The following is a 21197-nucleotide window of genomic DNA, read 5'->3' as shown; positions in this document are numbered from 1 at the left end:
GAGACCGAGACCGGCACTACCCAGAAAGTATGTAAGACTATCCAGGAAGTAGGTCTACTATCCAGGAAGTAGGTAGACTATCAGTCTCAGTCTCAGTCCTCAGTCCTCAGTCCTCAGTCCTCAGTCCTCAGTCCTCAGTCCTCAGTCCTCAGTCCTCAGTCCTCAGTCTCTCAGTCTCATTCGCATCATTACGTATTTACATCACATGCAAATTGAGCCCCAATTTTATATTCTTTTGTAAACATTTTCTTACAAATTCTACAAAAACCTTTAAACAGTCAAAAATCGTGTTCAGACAGCAAAAGCAACAGTGAAATTAGTTTGTACTCAAATTTAATTAAATTAAAATGACAGATCAAGATGAACATAATATATTAGTCATGATTTCAATAATATTGATATTCAGTCTTATTATTACGTGTGTAATTACTAACTATGAATGTGTAGCGAGAAAAATTGTGAATCCAAATTCAGGTTCGTGTATTCATATGTTGATAAATTGGTTTAAAATCTGGGATTAATAGATGGTTAATCTTGTTGTGGTATGGTACGGTAAGGTATGGGTGAACCTATGGTATGGTACAATGGTCTGACTGGTATGGCAACTCGATATTTCTTGTTGTGGTTTGGTACGGTACCGTATAGGAAAATCTGGCTGGTATGGCAAAGTGTCCCGTACCCAATACCGCATAACTGCGCCTCTATACCATACCATTGATGTGTTTTTCGGTTCCAAATTGTCATACCAGGTGTACCACTGTACCGTACCATATCCTACTTACTTCCTTGGCTAAGGCGCATTGCCGTGCATAAGGAATGTCTATAGACAGCTTTATCCTTCAAAACCTGCTGTCAATTCAGGATATTAAGGACTCTAGTGTCCTTTACATCACATCCAATCCAGGAATACCGTACCATATCATATTCCAGAGAAAACAGCCTCAATGTAGCCATGACTTTGATTTTTTATCCAGCTTCAACTCCAAATTAGAGTCATCGACATGCTGTGTAGGAATTTCCTATAAATTATCACTTAATATGCATACTTTTTGGATAAAATCAATTCAAATTCTGAGAATTTTTCAAGATAAACACAGAAATTTTTTTGTGAATCAATTCAGGAAATATTCACAGATGTTATTTTGTATACAATAACTTTTCCGGGCATGTACGGTGCATTTACTAAGAAATTCAATTCATTCAAGTTCAAGTTTTCATTTAATTTGGATCTAAAGATGATCGATTTGACATCATTTTTATTTTCATTTGTATGCTTTACAAGCATTGCTGTTGGATTTATTTATTTATTAATTTGTGTGTTAAAGATGTGCTGTTGGTATCATACATGCCTATGGTGTCTGTAATGTCGTGGGTATTGTGATGTTGTAGTCTCGATCTGGGTCTCGGTGACATGGTGACATGGTGACTTGGTGACTTGGTGACTTGGTGACTTGGTGACTCGGTGACTCGATGACTTGGTGACTTGGTGACTTGGTGACTTGGTGACATTGTGACTTGGTGACTTGGTGACTTGGTGACTTGGTGACTTGGTGACTTGGTGACTTGGTGACTTGGTGACTTGGTGACTTGGTGACTTGGTGACTTGGTGACTTGGTGACTTGGTGACTTGGTGACTTGGTGACTTGGTGACTCGATGTCTCGGTGACTTGGTGACTTGATGACTTGGTGACTTGGTGACTCGCTGTGAATCTTGGTGACTCACTCAGTGATTGGTCTCGAATCTCGGTACTAAAATGTCTCGGTGACTCGATCCTCACTCAGTGACTCGATGACTTAGTGACTCGATCTCAGATTTCTCATTCCACAGATTCTCGAATTGCCCCATCGTGTCACTCACAAAATTCACTTAAGTATCGTATACAGTAAGTCATTTGCAAACTTAAACATCAATACCCAAAACTCAACATCTACTCCGACATAACAGCATCCAATAAGCAATATTCCATAATTTTATTTCTATTTATAATCATTATTCATTGATCATTCAGTAAGTGCATCACCACAAACTCGCACAGCAAATCAACGGCAATCAAATGTAGAGCGAGCAATGCCGAGACCAAGAGTAATTGAAGAAAGCTCTAGACGACCACAATCAAGTGTGACATCAGAAGCTCCTGTACTTTATTATTGTGTACCTGTTGATTTGTCAGGACGACAACATCAGCCGATTATAAGGTGGGTTATTTGAGTTAGATAAGTTGAGATTGGTTAATCTAGTAGTTAAGGGTTCCCGATGTCGAAACCGAGATCGAGACTTCTCGGGTAATCTGGGTCTCGGTCTTGGTCTCGAGACTTTGTCGAGATTGAGACCGAGACTTCGGGAAGCCTTAATAGGAATTAACTTGATATTTGAGGAATTTTTATGATATTTCAAGTTTATTTGGGTGCATTCAGTTATTAAACAGTGCTCCTAAGGAGTTGGTAACCAAAAAGGCTATTTTCATGACCCTAAATAAGCCGACGACCCCTTACTAGACATACGTACTTAGCTGGTCATTTGACTAGATCACTAGACATATCCAGCCCTTATTCCACTCAGGACATGTTCAAACTATTAAAAATTGCACTTTTTATCAACAGATATCTTCCAGCAAATGCAGATCCAGTATATCCATTACCAACAACAGCTCCACCTTCATCAAGTACTCCACAAAATCAACAATCTGTACAAAATTCTTCAAAAAGTCAAAAAGTTGATGATTTGCCAAGTTATGATGAAGCACTGCGACTACCTTAAATTGCACTATTGTTCTCTAATCTAGAGTGGTCTATCTTACTTACTGTGATCTAGTGATATGATGCTTATGTCCTCAGTATCAATTTAATATATTAGACTGTCTTACTTCCTTACTTCGCTGACCGTACTGATCTATTGTGATCTATGATGATGATTCTAATACAGTTTTTTCTTACGAATAATCAAGTCATTAAGCTACAAAGAAGTATCAAATTGGAAAATTGTTCTCACTTAAGATTAGTGGTGCGCAACCTTTGGTGTTTTGTGGTTCAATCAAAATCGCATAATGACTCAAAAGTTGCCCACCACTCCTTAAGATGATCATGATTATATGCTGTGTTAAGCATAAAATACTCTATTATGCTAAGAATATGAAAATAAATAAAAATTTAACAATATTTTGACTTGTTTGTCTTTACTTGCTTACATACTGGAACCATGCTCTGCCTTGGAGTCTATGTAATTCCAAAAGACTATCCATCTGGCCCAATTGCTGGCCACATCACAAAAATGACATTCTCCTGTTAGTGTACAATCATTTGATTCTAAATTTTCACATTACTAATTGACATTCTCATGAAGTGTCGGTCAAGTGTCTTTCTTCGTTTTGAGCTGTCAAAAAACTGAATCCTAATTCTTTCGGCTTTCAACATCTTTCATGAATATTTATGGGTGAGCCGATACACACAGGTTGCCTACGACTGATCTAGATGTCCATGTCACCCACCACCGGTTTGATGTACTCTTTATTTTACAGCAAATATTATGATGGTGAAATTCTATTTATTTGTGTGTTAAATTATTCAAAAAAAAATCACAATTTTTGTTACATACATCAGTTGCTTCTGTACATTCAATCACATCGGAACAAATAAACATTTTTTAGTTATTTAATTGAAATATAATACTCAAATAAAATGAGCGAATACTACCTAGGATATCCAAATTTATTTCCATCACGTTTGGAATTGTATTTGATATTGGCTATAATTTCACTAATTGTATCATTCATCCGTTTTTGCTGCAAAAATGAACCATATGAAGGTGAAATAAGTAAGTAAAAATCCCAATTAAGTCAACGACCGCCTTAGTTCCTTGCTATTCTCATTTAATCCTTCTGTTCTCGTCTTTCAGTTGCTTTATCACCTCCTGTGGCTCCACAGCAACCTTATTTACCTCAAGTTCCTCGAAATACGGCAGATTCCATTATTAACATTCCGTTTGAGAACTCAACAAACTCTGAGACATCCAAAACTCCAACATTTCCAATTATAGGGAATCAATCTAATCTGATGCCATCTCAAGTATGCAGTCCGCCAGTTAATGATGAAGTTATGAGATCTGCAGATCGATGATAATATTTGGCGGTGCTTAGGAAGCTGTAGTAAATTCCAAATCGTATCAAAACTAAAATGTCCCAAAGTCTCGGTCTCAAGAATTTGTTGAGATGATAATCACTAGTTCTCAATTGACCAAATATGCGATTGGCATCGGGAGCCTGTAATGATAAATGTTATACACTAGTTCGAATCAATTGACCATATATGCAGTATTATAATTTAAAATTCACTTATTTATGTATAGCATAAAGTTTATAGTTCACAATTTATACTGACTGAGATTACATTAATGATCCGAGATTTTGAGGAAGTAGAAAGTAAGAATTTCCGATGTCGTGACCGTGACCGAGATCAAGACTTCCTGGGTAGTCTTGGTCTAAGTCTCGGTCTCCATCTCGGACTCGAGAATTTATCAAAAATAAATAAAAATTTAGCAAAATTTTGACTAGTTCGTCTTTATTTTCTGAGAATTATTAAGTCTCTATCAATGAAGGCACCTCCACATCAGTGTCTTGCCAACTCTCTTTAGAGTTTTTTAATGCCAACAATTCCCAAATCTCTTTCCTTAATTTCAATACAAAACAATACAACCCCGCTTTTTAAATTTAAGCATTTTTGAAACTTGTTTTCAAAAAGGTAGCTTAATGATGCACTTTGTTTGTTCGTTTGCAGTTCGTTCTTTCTGGCCCGCTGCTTATCTCAGCAATTAGATATCGTAGAGAGCTCAGGTTTGTTTTATTAGCTCCGGACTTACAAAACGAGATCCAAACCATTTCCCAACCCACAGAACGAGATCCAGTAAGATCCAGGTCACTTCCGGACCTTAAAAACGAGATACAGTAAGATCCAGGTCATTTCCCGACGTAAAAAACAAAATTCAGGTCACTTCCAGATTTGCAGCCCAAGATCCAATAGGTTTATCGCAAAAATTCATTAATTATAGTATTTATGGGTTGTTTTTTAACTTCTAAATGACCGATAACCCAATAACTCGATGGAACTGGACTAATAAAACAAATTTCTACGATGTCTAGTATTTGAAATCTCGCGTTCCAGCCGAACGAACGTAGGACCGAACGAAGTGTCTTATTAAGCTAGTTTTTTGAAAAAAAAATTCCAAAAATGTGCTAAAAATCACATTTTTTGTGTATTAATTACATCAGTTGCTTCTGTACATTCAATCACATCGGATCAAATTAAAATTCTCAAATTCTTGTGAGATTTAAATATAATACTTAATTAAAAATGGGCTATTCAGGCAATTCAGGCTATTCAGGCAATTCAGGCTATTCAGGCTATTCAGGCTATTCAGACTTTTCAGGCTCTTCAGGCTATTTAGGCTATTCAGATTCAGATTCATTCGCTGCGACCTACTTTACGATAGCGATAATAATTTGGCTAATTTTGTCATGCATATGTTATTGCTGCAAAAATATGATGAAAGTTGAAGGTGAAATAAGTAAGTAAAAATTTCAATTAAGTCAACGACTGCCTTGGTTCCTTGCTATTCTCATTTAATCCTTCTGTTCTCATCTTTCAGTTCCTTTCTCACCTCCTGTGGCTCCACAGCAACCTTATATGCCTCCAGTACCTCCTAATACTGCAGATTCCATTATTAACATTCCGTTTGAAAATTCAACAAACTCTGAGTCATTAAGAGCTTCAGCTTTTCCAATTATAGGGAATCAAGCTAATCTGATGACATCTCAAGTATGCAGTCCGCCAGCTTATAATGAAGTTATGAGGTCTGCAGATCGAAGATAATCAGTGGCGGTGTTTATTAAGTTGTAGAAAATTCCAAATTGTGACAAATGTAGATGTAATGTATTACTTTATAGTTTATTACACAATTTAGTGAAATTGTAGATGTTATCAATTTTTATATGAATATTTTAAAAAGGCAGGAATTATATTAGATTTAATTATTATAAGTGATTGTTTAATTAATATGTTCGAAAGTAGGAGAGAAAGGTGGTCTACGAATTCCTATCAGCTCACAGACCTGCCTCTCAGCATGAGAATTAAACCAATTAAAAAGGATTTAAGATTAAGGAAGTGTTAATTTAACGAAAATATCGGAATATAATAATTTGTTGGGTTTGCTTATAGCAAAGCAACACTGCGATCATCAATCTGTTGTACTATCCCTTTGCTTCTACTTTAGTACTTCTATGTCCTTGACGAAACTGACGACATCCAATTAGTGCTGTTTATATATCAGCTCAATATCAATTTGATCTTTATTTCCGACTTTGAACTCTGTGAACTGCTGAGAATTTGCTCAACTTTAAACTAAATTTTGAGGTGTAATAAGCAAAGTTAAGAACAAATTAATATGTTAGTTGGATCAAATTAGGATCTTATTCAGCAGAAAGGGGTTGGTTTATGCGATATTTTAAGCTTCTTGTGGATTTATGACTTCCAATAAATCATTGATACTCCTTATTTAGTCGATTTTAGTCGACTTTAGCCTAACAACTAACAATCATCCGACTTCGAGATCTAATTTGTACAAACTAGGCGACGGGATCAGATGGAAAGCCTTTTGTTGTAACCTTACCTCTACATAGGAACAATGCAGGGTAAAAGGTCTAAAAAAACCTATTTTAAATATTACCCGTAGCTTATGAACATTTGTTCAGATAGAATAAGACAAAGATTTTTAAAAAATCAGAAAATATAAAGCCAAACTATGTTAAATCATTAAGTGAATGTTTACAAAATCAATAAAAAAACTATAAAACTACATTTTGTATATTTTGTATTATGAATTTACATGCTTAACATTCTCAGAGAATTTTATTTCAATTTTCTCTCAATTTTTTTCTCCGAATTTTTTTTTGACAATTTCTCAGCTGTTTTTCAGTTTATTTTGTATTCATGACTAGTTAGCCGTCGCTATTTATTTTGTAGTTTCTTTAAGCTTTAAACTGATCATAATTGATGGATATTTGTGGTTGCATTTGTGGCAGTTGCATTTGCTTTTGGACTGGTTCAGTTTGTGCTATAATGTGCTGCGATGATAAGAAGGAAGGTTTGTGGATTTATTTAAATATTTTTAAGAATTATTTGGAGGATTTTTGGACAATTTTTGAGAATTTTCGACAATTTTTGACAATTTTTGACAATTTTTAATGAGCTATTTCCATCAAATCTGATCCACAAGTCATCATGGATCAAATCAATCAATTCCACCCAAAAACTATTACTTATCAATTAATTTACAGTCAATCCGAATCTCTTATGTTCATAACAACACGACAATTTTATTTTTCTCATGTAGCTGCACAGCACAGCACATTCGTTGAAAAAATTCTCTCAGTTGCCTGCTTTATGCGTGTTAGTAAACATCAAAATAAGAAGTCAAATTTTAAATTAAATTTTTGATCAAATGTTTAGTTTGGTAGCCATAATTTATTGGTGTATTGGCTGCTTCTTGTGTGGTTTTTGCATAACATGGTGTGGAGCTAAGCTGGAAGATGGTAATGACTTGTTGAATATTTGGGAAATATTGTGAATTTTTGTTCAATTTTGAGAGATTTCTTCAAATTCTGAGAGATTTTTTAATGAATAGAGCATAAATATTGAGACTTGCTGCTTACTATTAGGCACTTAGTGATTCACAGCAATTTCAGACTTGACCCAACCCTACCCCCACCTAACCCCTCTCCTCACTAAAAACATTCCACAATAATTTAATAAAAACCATTTAAATTCCCCAGAGGAAGCAGAAACAGCAGCAAATACAGCAGCAAATGCGGCAGCAAACACTCCTCAAACATTAATAACAAATCAACCAACAACAATGCCGACACCAAATGCTACTGTTGGATGGACTATGCCAAGACCACAGGATCAACCGTAAGTCATTGTTTATGAGCAAACATATAAGCAGAGCTAGAAGCAGGCTTGAAGTCAACTTCCAGCTCTATTTTTAACCATTTAAATCCAATAATTATTCAACTTCCAATTCTTAATCTTTGCAGATATCCAGAATTAAATTCCAACTGTCCTTATCCACCAGTGCTTCCGTATCCACCACAAAGTCCTGCAAATATGCCATCAGTATCTAATGCACAAGCGCCTTATCCACCTTCTACGTCATCCGGACCATCTGCGCCATCTGCACCTTATCCAGCTCAGGATGACATCGACAGTCCACCAAATTATGATGTTGCAATGACTTTACTTAAGAAGTAAATTAAGAATATTCTTATTAGATGTTAAGAATCTCGAGTGGATATAAATACAGGAAAATCGCAACAGACTCGGATGGTCCCGTGGTGATCTACATCGTGACAACCATGGTGAATATGGCCGAGGCATCAAAATTGGAAAATTTAATAATAACTAAGGAACAAAATGCCTTAATCCAGTGGTGGGCAACCTTTTTTTTGTAACTGTAAGTTTCGACCCTTGAAGATACATCTGAGATTGCTGACGGTACACCAGTGTCTCTCAGGACACAAGTTGCCCACCACTGATTTAATCTTAATATACTCGAAACCTCAATTTATATTAAAACTTGTACATAAATATTTTGCATTTAAATAAAACATTATGCAGCTACAAATTGAGATAAAATACTTTTATTTACGGTAAATGTTCAGTAGTTCTCAAAATTTTCAGGTGGTGTAAAAGTACTCCTAAGTAGCATAATAAAATGATACATCTACATCCTACCATACAAGTACCATAAAAATCAATCTCGGAGTTTGCGTTTCGATATCCTTGATACGGATAATGTACAACTCCGTTAATCGATCCATAATCTGGCGACAGACCGTCGTGACTTCATCATGGTGCCGGATTTAATTTGATACATTGAGTAGAAAAGCGGTAATTGGGTCATGACTTTGTTGTGTAGAGTTATGGTGGGGGAGGGTTACTTACTTCTTACTTCATTGGCTGGGGACCAGGAGGGCTCAGTGGCTCTATCTTTTGATAGCTTCTGTTATTTAAGAATGCTCGTGAGGAGGTTATGAAGGTTAAGAAGGTCATAAAATGCCACATTAGCCGTTCCCTAATCTCCAGCCGCTCCCTTATCAGCATTTAATATTACAAAAATTTGAAAAACCATTCTTATCTTCATTTGCAACCTTGAACATCTCACATAAATCGATGACGTCATCAACAATTTTTCAAAATTCTCTCATTTTTTCTCTATTTAATGAAATGCTTCTCTTCGCGCGTTTTGTGCGTTTTTCGAGAGAGTTTGGCGATCAACATTGAATTTTGATTAGACTTTAGAGTCTTAAGATTATGGAGGGATGCCCTGTTAATGCTAATTTTTGACAATCTAGATCAATTCCACTCCCATGACCTCACCTAATTTTACCAGAATTAGAACATTTTTCATTCATAAAAAGCATACGCAATGACATCATAGCTGATGGTGAAATTCGAAGATGTATGACTTTATAGACATGCTTATAGGCAAAGAGCAATGCTCGCGCAGAGAAAAATACACAAAATTCTTCAAAATTACTTTTTATTTCCTCAGTCTTAGTTTAACATTTGAGAAGGAAACAGTCAGTTTTAGAGTAGAGATTAACAATGTCCAGATATAATGATGATTTTGTTGGATTTATGACACTTTGGATGTTGGGATGGGTTGCATTAATTGCTGTTTGTTATTGCCTGAAAGCTATATGCAAAAGTGGTAAAATATTGTCAATTTTTCATTCAAAATTTCACTTTTTAATAATTTTTTTAAAATTCAGCATGTGAAGATGGATCATCTGCAAGTCGATCGACTTATGAGCAACCAATGTACCAGCCAAATGTGCAAGCATCAAGGATAGAAAATGAACCATTTTTGAACTCTTCTCGAACAGTAACGACAAGTACAACCAGCTATCCTTCATCAAACATTCCACTACAGCCGTAAGTTTGGCATTTTCAGTATCTTGACTATTTTATATCAATCTATCAATCTACAGATACCCACCAGCCAACGGACAGTGTCCATATCCACCAGGAGTACAAATGCAAATGCCTTATTATCCACAAGGTGTGCCATACTCAGCACAGATGCAGTATCCACAACAACCAATGATGAATCCAGGAGCTGCACCATATCCAACATCATCATATCCAGGCATGGCGCCACCATCGAATGTCAATGAGACCAAGTCAACTGCCGTCCAAGGAGCTGCACCATATCCAACATCATCATATCCAGGAATGACATCAGTCAATGAATCTAAGCAAACAGCACCTTATCCAACAAATGCATCTTCAGACCAAAAGACATCAGCATCGGAATCAGCACCACCACCAGCTTATTCATCTTATATGGCTCAAAATGTACCAAAAACCAATGAATCTACTGCGCCATATCCACCGAGTAGCTCATCATAAGGTATTCTATAATGTTCATCACTGTCAAATTCAGCACATATTCCAAATAACAGCCTAACAGGCAAAGAGCATGCTCTCAAGGGCTTGCTCATCCTAAACATACTAGATGAGCATGCTTGCTAGGCTTGCTCTTTGCCTCCTAGGAACGTTATGCACAAAGTTTCATCATTTGTCTTAAAAATGAACCAAAATCAGGGATTAACTGCCGTCAATATGACATTGTGCTGCTCAAATGTACCTCATCTTTGTAGTTAAGGACAGAATCTAATATGTTATTGAAAATGTGTAAAAAGGAAAAATATGTGGATATGTGTCGAAAATGTGTAAATTTTTACATATATCCACACAGTTCTTCCCTGTAAACACAAGAAATATGTGGAATGTGTATACACATTGTGTAAAATAGAATATGTTGTAACAACCTTGAACTTAATTTTAGCAATAAGATTTGTAGACCCGAATATAGTGGTGAATAACCTTTTATTGCTCCGCGGGATGTCTTGGTGGTGAGCTTCATCCGATGTCACACACTGCGTACGATTTGTGACAGTTTCAAACATTTTTGTTAGGACAATAATGTGCCGCGGTAAACAAGTTGCTCACCACTACTCTAATTGATAAGGAGCGTACTCGGTTGTAACTTTATGTTAGAGACAATAAGTAAAAATCAAACAAATACCAAAGATCTCGTTATTAAATCCCGAATAGCACAAGTCAGCTAATCGATCAAAAATCTCTGATCAAGATCTCTGATTTGGCGTCGAATTCGAATTCGCTTTACATTCGATACTATGTCGTACAAAAATCCGGTCCAAGACCAGCGTGACTCTGATTTAACGTCGAACTCAGTTTCGATACAAATTCAACACTATGTCAGAATCCCATCAGATTGGGGCCGAATCGGAGCTCGAAGTCGACTCGAATTTTTAATGGAGTCGAATCGACTTGAGTCCAGGAATCGAGGAATCGAAGAATCGAGGAGTTACAGAGTCGAGTTGACATTTCCATACAAAAATTCAAGTCGACTTCGAGCTCCAATCCGACCTTAATCCGACGTGACTCTGACATTGTGTTGGATTTAAACCAAAACTGAGTTCGACGTCTAATCAGAGTTAGCCCGACCTCAGGTCAGATTTTTGATTGATTGATGGATTTGAGCTATTTGGTTATCACAAAAAAAATATGGAATTTTTAATCAAATTTTTGCAATTTTAACAAATCATGTTAATAAATCAGCACGTCTTACAATAATCAAATGTCTTTTAATCAACATTCAAAGTACATCAACAATCAAAAAGGCACATGGCATCAAAATTAGAGAAAATATTGTGTATTCATTTCAGCCACACTTCTAAGTGCTCAGAGAATTTTTTTAGATTTTCTCTCAATTTTTTTCTCTAAATTTTTTTAGATAATTTTTTAGCTGTTTTAGTATGTTTTGTATTCATGACTAGATAGCAGTCGCTAGTTTTTTGATCATAATTGATGGATATTTTTAGTTGCATTTGTGGCAGTTGCATTTGCTTTTGGACCGGTGCAGGTTGTGCTGTATTGTGCTGTGATGATAAGAAAAAAGGTAAATTAATTAATTTTATTTTAAAGATTAAGCACAAGTCACGATTGAACAGCGATTTTTGTTATCAAATAAATTAGAATCAATACAAAACCTTTATTTTGTTCATAGCAACAAGTCGCTTATCTTATGTTGCTAAACAGCACATACGAAAAATCACTCATATCAATTCATATCATTTCTATTTCCTAGAAGAAGAACAATCAACAACAAATGCAGCATCAAATACTTCGCAAGCATTAGTAACAAATCAACCTAGAACAAGAACTCCAACTAGAGTCCGATCACCTAATTCTAACGTAGGATGGAATATGCTGAGACCAGAAGAACAACCGTAAGTCCTTACTTCTTACTATTTGACCAAAAAATGTTCAACATCCAATCTTAATATTTGCAGATATCCAGAATTAAATTCCGACTGTCCTTATCCACCAGTACTTCCATATCCACCACAGAATCCTGCAAATATGCCTTCAGTATCTAATGTACCAGCGCCATATCCATCTTCTGCGCCATATCCATCTTCTGCGCCATATCCACCATCTGCATCATCTGCACCTTATCCACCATCCGCAACATCTGCACCTTATCCAACAACTAGTTCAACTCAGGATGACATCGACAATCCACCAAATTATGATGTTACAATGACTTTACTTAGGAAGTAGATTAGGGTAATATATACAAGATCAGTGAGGGGCAACCTACTTTGTCGTACAAAATTTATAGAAAATGCATAAAACGTACGAAGTGGATGAATTAAGTCAAGGCTTAACACCAAATCGAGCCGCAAAAATATAAGGTTATCTGCCATTGTTAGATATTAAGAAACACAAATGGACATAAAGACTTCAAAACTCAACAAACTTCATGACGACCATATTGATGGCGTAGTCCAAATTCCGGAGCCATTTTGTGAGCCATCAGCTTGACCATCTATCATCACGACATCATGTGAGCATCCTGATTGTCTGTTAGAGACCAACTAAATGTAAACTTAATATTGACTTATTTTGATGTATTTTTGTCCAATCTGTATTAAGATAAATTATATGACCATGAATACCCTCCATTAAAGACTGTACAGCCAAAATGCAAATGTCAACTGACTTAAGAACAATAAAATTAAACAAATATTTAATCAAATCAAAACTAGAGTTACCAATTTCGATCAATTAGCTGATTTTTACTATTTGGACCGTCGATCAAAACTTGAAGAACAGTAGACCACCGTCTTTAACATTGGAACGTTAGAAAATTGTAAAACGCTAAGAGAAGGGGCTGGGTTGCAATATTGATAAGTAATTACAATTTAGGAACATGATTTTGTTGCCTTGCGTTATGGTGGGAAAAGGTTACTTACTTCTTATTTCCTTGTCAGAATGCATTTGCTCATTGCCGCACGTAAAGCCGGCTCTATCCTTCGAGAGATTCCGTTCTTTCGGAATATCGTGGGATATGGATACATGTAGACTCAAAAACGCTACTTTAAGTGCTACATAATTCCCAGACGCTTCCTTATCAGCATTTAATATACCAAAAATTTGACATTTGCAACCTTGCTTATTATTTTATATAAAATGATGACGTCATTTACTATTTTCAAAATTCTCTCATTTTTCCTCTTTTAATGAAATGCTTCTCTTCACTCGTTTTGTGCATTTTTGGAGAGAGTATGGCGATCAACATTGAATTTTGATTAGGATATAGAGTCTTAAGAGTATTGAGGGAAGCCCTGTTAATGATAATTTTTCGACAATTTTGATCAGATTCATATCTTTTATCCTACATACCTGAACCTGAATGTATTGTGCTTAGTATTGAAAATTGACAAGTGGAAGCCAGCGATAGATCCACCTTCAGGCGACTCCTGTGGGAGGCCATGGATCACAATTGATCTGTACGACCAGCGAAGTAAGTAATTATGTAAGATCCTACATACTTAGCTCTAAAAAAATTAAAGACGTGCATTGAGCTGAAGAAAAAGCAATTTTCAATGTCATGACGTCATCAGACACTGATGGTGAAATTAGAAAATGTTTTTTATGACGAAGAGAATGCACGTACACAAAACCTAAATATTATTCTCTATTTTTGTGTTGGACATAGAAGATCATTTGAGATTTGGTGGATTTTAAATAGAATTTTTAGATTTAATTCCTTAAAAAACAGTCAATTTTAGAAAATATTGTGATATTAAAGCCTTACAATGAGTAGCGCAGGTTTTGACATTTTTTTGACGTTGGGAGGCAGTTTACTTATTGGATTATGTATTTACTTAGATTATTTGTGCAGAAAAAGTAAAAAATTTGTTAATTTTTATTAAAATTAATTTATTTATTGAATTATTTCAAATTAAACATCAGAAGAGGTAGTTTATGAATATGAGTCGAGTGATGAGGAAGCCGAAGAGGACGAGGAAGCTCCAAATCAAGCAGCAACGACGAGAGCTCCTGGAATTGTTCCTGTAGGCTTGGCACCACAACCGTAAGTTTGAAATTTTGATTAATTTTGATTGTTTTTCTTATAAAAATCTTTAAATCATCTGCAGATATCCTCCAATCAACCCACAATGTCCATATCCACCTGCAGCACCAGGACAGATGCAAATGCCTCTACCTAGTAACTTACCATATCCTGCACAGATGCCGTATGCACCACAATCTATGACAATTCCAGGAGCAATTGGATTTCAAGGAGTTGCACCATATCCATCAACATCTATGCCAGCAGCACCTGGTTTAGGATTTCAAGCAGCTGCGCCATATCCAACCTCATCTTATCCAGGAATGGCATCAGCATCGAATGTCAATGAATCCAGACCAACAGTACCTAGTCCAGGAGCTGCGCCATATCCAACATCATCATATCCAGGCATGGCATCATCTAAGCCAACAGCACCTAGTCAAGGAGCTGCGCCATATCCAACATCATCTTATCCAGGCATGACATCATCTAAGCCAACTGCACCTAGTCCAGGAGCTGCGCCATATCCAACATCATCTTATCCAGGCATGGCATCATCTAAGCCAACAGCACCTAGTCAAGCCTCTGCACCATATCCATCCTCATCGTATCCTGGAATGTCATCAGCATCGAATGTCAATGAATCCAGACCAACAGCACCTTATCCCACAAATGCATCACCTTCCCAATCAGCATCTTATTCATTTTATGAGGCTAGTCATATACCAAAAACAGTTGAATCTTTAGAAAGAATCGAACCCAAACCAACTGCACCGTACCCACCCACATCGACTGTAATAAAAGTCACATTTATTAAACCTCAATCAAGTGCTCAGGAACCAAAAGTGGAATTGTCATCAGATAATCAGAATTCAAATTCATCTGCGCCTTATCCATCAAGTAGCTCATCATAAGACAACAGCTGTCGTCCAGCAATTTAATGAATTAATGCTTTAAAGATATTCATCAATACGTTAAGGCTATGAACAACTTAATTGCAACATTCAGCACACATCCAGAACAACTGGAAGTAGCATAATTTCCGGAAAGTCGGACAACTTAGATGACATGTGATAAAATTGACAAAAGTGATAAAATTGTGACTAGTTTAGGAGTTAGCCATTAGCAGGCGTTGCAGGCATATCCAGGAGATGCGTTAGAGAAGAAATGCTTCAAATTGTTAGGAATTTTCTTGAAAAAATCCCAAAATTCCCTTCAAAACACCTTGCAAAAAAATGCAGACAATGTCCCCAGGGAATTGTACAAGTTCAGCTGTTACGTAGCCATCCGGACACCCCTGTTAGTTTACTTCTGTCAGGGCAACGTCACGTATTGCTGTGCAACGCAACATTGTGTTGTTCAGATACTTACTAACTGTAATCATGTTCATATCTAAGATATCTTCGAGCTTAGATTCTTTCAAAAGGCTTTCCATCTGACTCTGATGCTGGCTCTGTCACCAAGATCTCTGTCAGCATGTTGAGCTGACATTCTGTGGCGTCAGCAAAACATTATGTGATGCTCGATTATACCTCATTTAACTTAAAGTAATAAGACTTATAGTCACTAAGTAAACAAGAATAATACTCAGTTGATATCGTGATATCATGTCTGTTATGGGGTCAGTCAGACACAATACCCCTTAATCCTTATTTTCAGAGTGCGGCCGTGACATTAGATTGTCGAAAAATTCGAAAAATTCAAACTCAACTTATTTTTAAATAAAAATTTACGTTACGAGGAAAAGAAAAAGTAACGGTCAAAAAAAATTTGAATATTAACGACTTTATTATTTTGAAAAAAAAATAACGGTCATTTTTGAGAAAGCCACACTCCGATTGTGATATTTATTGTTATCGTAAATTGTTGCAATTTTTAGTTTAAATAAATCAATATTTTTTAAATATAAAATTGACTTTAATCAATGCAAAACTCATAATATGTGCGTACATCAATCTACACATAGTAAAGTGCTATCAAATTGCTAGTCGATGCCAATATTAAAGAAGAAGACATTTGTCATGCGCCTTCAAGTCAAGCTTTTATTACTCCAAGTAAATAATTTTTATATCACAAAAAATTTCATTCGTTCTGTTGAGTTCGCGACGGCAAGTTAAACCTTCTCATTGTGGTTCTAGTTTTAAGTCCAATTTAGTTTGTAGAAATCCCTAAACGAACGTTAGTTCCAATTTGGATAAAAGCTATATAATTAAAAATACAAAATGATTTTGTTGTTTAAACGACGACGGGAAAGAGAGTAAGTTTGATGATGTTTTGATATGTTTGTGGCAGTGCTGCTCAACCTTTTTTGTGGTCTGGCACCCTTACTGGTAAGCTCAGACCAAAATTACACGACATGCAGTCATGAAATCTTGGAAAAATCAGCTCAACATTATCTATTGCGCATTAAGGTATCGCAGCACACAGTTTGGACAACACTGTGTTAGTGGGTGGACATTGGGTTGGATATGTGAAGTCATGGGGATGGTTAAATGTGTTTTGATGATAAACTGACAGTAAGCTTGCGATGAGAATTGATGACTATCTCTTGGGGGCTGTTTATTTATTAGGTGACGCTCTTAAGAGGGTGTTTGACGTTTTGGGACGCATTATGGGCGGAGTTCCTTGGAGGTTTTGGTATGGGCAGTCAAATTGTCGATTTTTCTATCACTGTATCTCTTAATAAGTTACTGTACCTTTTGCTAAGTCACTGTAAATGGAGCTGTAAGAGAATTTGTTGGAATTGAATGGGAAATGACTAATGACATATAATAAGGTCTAAGAATCTAAGGTCTAAAGACTAAGGACACTTGTGGTGATTATGGAGCACTAGATAGACAATAGTAGCTTATAGAACCGAGTTCCACAGGCTCTGATTTTGCAACATTGAATCACTCAATTCTAACCCTAACATTGAATAAAATGCGCTTTAAACCTTACTAACCCATGCCTTTCTTACTTACAATTCTTCCAGAAAAGCTCTAGCAGCTGAAAATGCCGCTAAAGCATCACAATCACAAGTGCCTTTACGACATTCTAATTTTGAGAAATTCAACCAACGAACTCGGTCCTTAAGTTCATCGCCACTGACCAATCAGCCATCGCCAAAGTCTAAACAGTCTGCTGGCACATCAAAAGCTTCTGGATCGACTGAGAATCTACGAACACCATTGAAGATTCCAAAATCTAGTGGAACTGAAAGACGAAAGTCATCGGGAAATATTGATGAAAATTCATCAAAAAATGAGGAAAATAGTTCAAGTAAGGAATGAGCTATGGATATACTAAATTTGACCAAATATTAAACTTTGCCAAGTTCTAACTTTTACAAAAACTTTTTATTGCCTTTTTTTTTGCTATGCTCAATTTTTTTAAATGAATATTCAATGTTATTGTGTAGCAATTTACTGAAAAATTTGACATGCGCAGTTAATAAAAAATAGCAAAAATTTTCTCTCAAAAACACAGCAAACTAACCCTAACAGGCAAAGAGCAAGCTTTTATGGCACAGAAATACCACTACGGCACCTAAAAACGGTCTCTTTGCCTGTTAGGGTAGCACTGCTTCTTTAGTAATTTGTTTAATACTCCAGCAGATCCAACTGACTTGATGGACGCTTCTAAACCTGTTGATGATCATCTGTGGTCATCAAATGACCAATTTAGTAGAAATTTACCGTAAGTTGAAGTTATAATTCTCCTATGGTGTAACTCAATGTCCCACAAATCGGTTAATTGATCAATAATCCGACACCAGGTTTGTGTGAGTCTGGGATGAATTTAAACTGAATCAGACAACGACTCTGACATGATAAGACATCGGCGGGACTCTTGGATTGTATCTGATTCGGTTTGAATCCATGCCAAAGTCACCATGCCAAAATCACCATGACATGGCATCGGGATGACTCTGACATGTGCGTGAATCTGACATAAGCGTGACTCTAGTATGGTCTCTGATTCAGTTCCATGCCAGAGTCATCTTCCAGTGTCACCATGCCAGAGTCATGCCCATGCAAGAGTCAGCTTGATGCCATGGCGTGTTAATTTTGGTATGGAAACTCTGGCAAGGATTTAAACCGAATCAGATACCATGTCAGAGTATCGCTAATGTCTGATTATGCCACAGTTGGTGTATGATTCGGCTTAAATTCATGCTAGAGTCACACTGGAGTCATCATACCGACCTGATACTGAATTTTGGATCGATCAACCGACTTATGTTATTCAAGATCTCTTTATCCAATTTAAAATCACATCTGACCTTCCAGATCTTGGGTTTTCAATCCCTGGATTGATTTTTGTATAATCCCGAGGTTGAAAACCCCATTTATGTCTAGTTCCGGGATACAAACCCCTTTCAGATCAAATTCAAATCAATCACATACTCACATATAATTCATTTCTATTTCCCCAGTTTCATTCCATCAGTTGGACAAGCTAAAGTGACATATTCATATGAGCCACTTCAGGCAATCGGTTCACCTGATTCACCCGACTGTCCAGATTCATCACAATCATTATCATATTTATTTACATCATGCGTGTCTCACAATCAACGTTCATCTGTGTCATCTTTGTCACCAATTTCAGAACCCAAGTCGGAACCAATTTATCAATTTCCAACAGCACCAAAAATATCGATTGAGGATTTTGGGAATCTTCCGACTTATGAAGAGGTTGTGGCAAGTGAGGATTATGAGGATAGAGAGCCGTGAACAGACCTACAGGAGGAGTAGCCTGAATTCGGTTCTTGGCAGTAAATTTTCATAAACTATTCAGTCGCTTGGCATAAAGCTTGAATAACACAAAATAGTGATAAACAGCTTTTAAGATTCAAATCTCGATGTTTTGAGTAAATTATTGTTAAAAATGAAGCAGAACTTGATGTCGATTCTGAATTAGAATGGAATTTAGTCGACTTAAGTCAATTATTTCAAACAAAATCCAAGTCGACGTCGAGCTTTAAATCTATGGATACAAAATTAACATTTTATTAACATTTTACAATTTCAGACTTTTTAACTATTTCTAAGCTACATACTTTATCTTAAAAAATACAATATAAAATTTTAAATTAGCTTTTTATACATTTATTTTAAAGAAAATTTAATAAAATTTAATAAATGAGCATTTATGAGGAGTTTTAATCGCAATATTAGGGAGGGATAAGGTCAATCGAAGTCTTAGTCTTGGCAAATCTCCCGCAGGAAGGTCAATGCTTAGTCGGTTACTTACTTTACTTAATTGGCTGGGACGCACGAGGACCTATTGCCGCGAGTAGGGAATATCTAAAGACATCTAATCCAGGAATGCGAAGTTAGTAGGAGCTTAATTTTTTAAGAAACTCCAGAAGTAATGCCAACTCTGCTTCTAGATTTTCCCAATATCATTCTCAGTATTTAGAACCCATAGACCACCCCTTTGTTTGGACATGACTCTTCAATTTGAACTCTTTTAGTATACATTTTCGTTTATAATGGCACAAAAGTGCTCAATTTTTCAAAAATTGGCAGACAGCCTTTATAATATTTAGCGGGAAAATTGATTTTATCTTAATTTTAAAGGCTAATGGATATGTCAGAAACTTGCAATATAACTACATACACATTTCCTTTTATTATTTGTCTTCTTGTGTAGATCCTTGAGACTGTTTGGCACCAACGCATGAAGTCGCTGCTCATAATTTTTTATAATACTGTCGAGAATATGTATGTCTATTTTATGTCGTTGAACTGCAAACTTATCAGCATTTATTTCATATGATTCTTATGCTGTTCTTTTTATTATTTTTTTATGCTGGATTGCTAGTTTTCAATGATACATATCTAGTTGCAGGATATTTTACACGGCACACCATTTATTGATATTAAGGCACACCAGTGTGCCGTGTCACATAGTTTAAACAACACTGGTGTAAATATGTAATTACAGCTTGTCAATCCACACTTGATTTATCCTTATTTTATGCTGATTATTTTATGATGAGTAACAAGTCTGGTGCATGAAATTGGGTATTTTTGACGCAGAACTATAGGTTGACTGAATTTTCATATGGATTTGAGTGTGTCACAACACTTTATATACAAAATTGACTTTGAGTTTCTGCTTTTGAGGATGACATCATTAATGAATGACCCACAAGATGATGAAATTTAGAGGATAATTAAATTTTACAGAATATTAATCATTAGCAATGTTGAATCTACAGCTAACTGTCGTTCGGTCGATGAATATTGTCCGTAGTTGGCTCAGTGCTTGTTGCTTTGATGAGATTGCTGGAATAAATCAAGACATAAAAAATTGTTGTATCTAAACTTAAAATCAATAATATTTTACCTATTATTGGTTCCATGCATATGTTGACTATTCATAATCATAGCTTCATCATAATTTGGTGGACTCTCATACTTTGGAATGTCATCTTCGATGATCATCGGCGCAGTTGGATGAATCACTTGAAAATATGGAGCAGATGGAGTAAATGTTGTGAATTGTAATGGATTAGATGATGCAACATGTCTTGAATTTTCTGAAATCACAGTTGCAACAGGTACTGATGTGGACATTTGTTGATTATTTGCTGGGTAAATTGCTTCTGTGTCACCTTTTAATGATGCAAAAATGGTAATTTATGATTAGTTTTTGACGTCAGTAATTAATATGGGGAATTGTTGGTGACGAAGCATGATTGGAA

General features: G+C 36.0%; 6 protein-coding genes across 11 annotated transcripts in view; 5 read left to right on the top strand and 1 right to left on the bottom strand.

The window, feature by feature from the left end:
- Nucleotides 1–9812, bottom strand: part of pug (pug C-1-tetrahydrofolate synthase, cytoplasmic) — a 65273-nt gene extending 55461 nt beyond the window's left edge. The window contains exon 1 of the mRNA XM_070648710.1: nucleotides 9801–9812. The gene's annotated coding sequence lies outside the window, so the exon portion shown is untranslated. The remainder of the gene's footprint in view (nucleotides 1–9800) is intronic.
- Nucleotides 98–3080, top strand: LOC139096970 (uncharacterized). Of its 3 annotated transcripts, none has more exons than XM_070648734.1 (3): nucleotides 98–474; nucleotides 2010–2196; nucleotides 2602–3080. In XM_070648734.1, the coding sequence occupies exons 1-3, from the start codon at nucleotides 348–350 to the stop codon at nucleotides 2756–2758; spliced, it is 471 nt and encodes a 156-aa protein (XP_070504835.1). In that variant the 5' UTR covers nucleotides 98–347; the 3' UTR covers nucleotides 2759–3080. The 3 variants fall into 3 exon arrangements, with proteins under 3 accessions (XP_070504835.1, XP_070504834.1, XP_070504833.1); XM_070648733.1 differs by lacking the exon at nucleotides 98–474 and adding an exon at nucleotides 503–1314; XM_070648732.1 differs by lacking the exon at nucleotides 98–474 and adding an exon at nucleotides 506–1332.
- LOC139096963 (formin-1-like) lies at nucleotides 6970–8682 on the top strand. Of its 2 annotated transcripts, none has more exons than XM_070648726.1 (3): nucleotides 6970–7132; nucleotides 7821–7959; nucleotides 8085–8682. In XM_070648726.1, exons 1-3 carry the CDS (start codon nucleotides 7042–7044, stop codon nucleotides 8296–8298), a joined length of 444 nt encoding a protein of 147 aa, XP_070504827.1. In that variant the 5' UTR covers nucleotides 6970–7041; the 3' UTR covers nucleotides 8299–8682. The 2 variants fall into 2 exon arrangements, with proteins under 2 accessions (XP_070504827.1, XP_070504826.1); XM_070648725.1 differs by lacking the exon at nucleotides 6970–7132 and adding an exon at nucleotides 7417–7580.
- Nucleotides 9813–11898: 2086 nt separating the features above from the next.
- Nucleotides 11899–12709, top strand: LOC139096983 (uncharacterized). Of its 2 annotated transcripts, none has more exons than XM_070648747.1 (3): nucleotides 11899–12037; nucleotides 12227–12368; nucleotides 12432–12709. In XM_070648747.1, the coding sequence occupies exons 1-3, from the start codon at nucleotides 11947–11949 to the stop codon at nucleotides 12700–12702; spliced, it is 504 nt and encodes a 167-aa protein (XP_070504848.1). In that variant the 5' UTR covers nucleotides 11899–11946; the 3' UTR covers nucleotides 12703–12709. The 2 variants fall into 2 exon arrangements, with proteins under 2 accessions (XP_070504848.1, XP_070504849.1); XM_070648748.1 differs by having other exon boundaries at nucleotides 11910–12037; nucleotides 12230–12368.
- A 1314-nt stretch (nucleotides 12710–14023) lies between these two features.
- LOC139096923 (uncharacterized) lies at nucleotides 14024–15414 on the top strand. The gene is made up of 3 exons (XM_070648678.1): nucleotides 14024–14334; nucleotides 14401–14521; nucleotides 14586–15414. Exons 1-3 carry the CDS (start codon nucleotides 14244–14246, stop codon nucleotides 15412–15414), a joined length of 1041 nt encoding a protein of 346 aa, XP_070504779.1. The 5' UTR covers nucleotides 14024–14243.
- A 456-nt stretch (nucleotides 15415–15870) lies between these two features.
- Nucleotides 15871–18197, top strand: LOC139096960 (uncharacterized). Of its 2 annotated transcripts, none has more exons than XM_070648721.1 (3): nucleotides 15871–16757; nucleotides 17475–17761; nucleotides 18097–18197. In XM_070648721.1, exons 1-3 carry the CDS (start codon nucleotides 16723–16725, stop codon nucleotides 18180–18182), a joined length of 408 nt encoding a protein of 135 aa, XP_070504822.1. In that variant the 5' UTR covers nucleotides 15871–16722; the 3' UTR covers nucleotides 18183–18197. The 2 variants fall into 2 exon arrangements, with proteins under 2 accessions (XP_070504822.1, XP_070504821.1); XM_070648720.1 differs by having other exon boundaries at nucleotides 18094–18197.
- The last annotated feature ends 3000 nt before the right edge of the window (nucleotides 18198–21197 follow it).

Source organism: Chironomus tepperi, unplaced genomic scaffold, assembly GCF_022539635.2.
Source record: "Chironomus tepperi strain 1889 unplaced genomic scaffold, CSIRO-AGI_Ctep_v1 contig_409, whole genome shotgun sequence".
Classification (NCBI taxonomy): domain Eukaryota; kingdom Metazoa; phylum Arthropoda; class Insecta; order Diptera; family Chironomidae; genus Chironomus; species Chironomus tepperi.
This window is presented reverse-complemented; position numbering and strand designations above follow the sequence as displayed.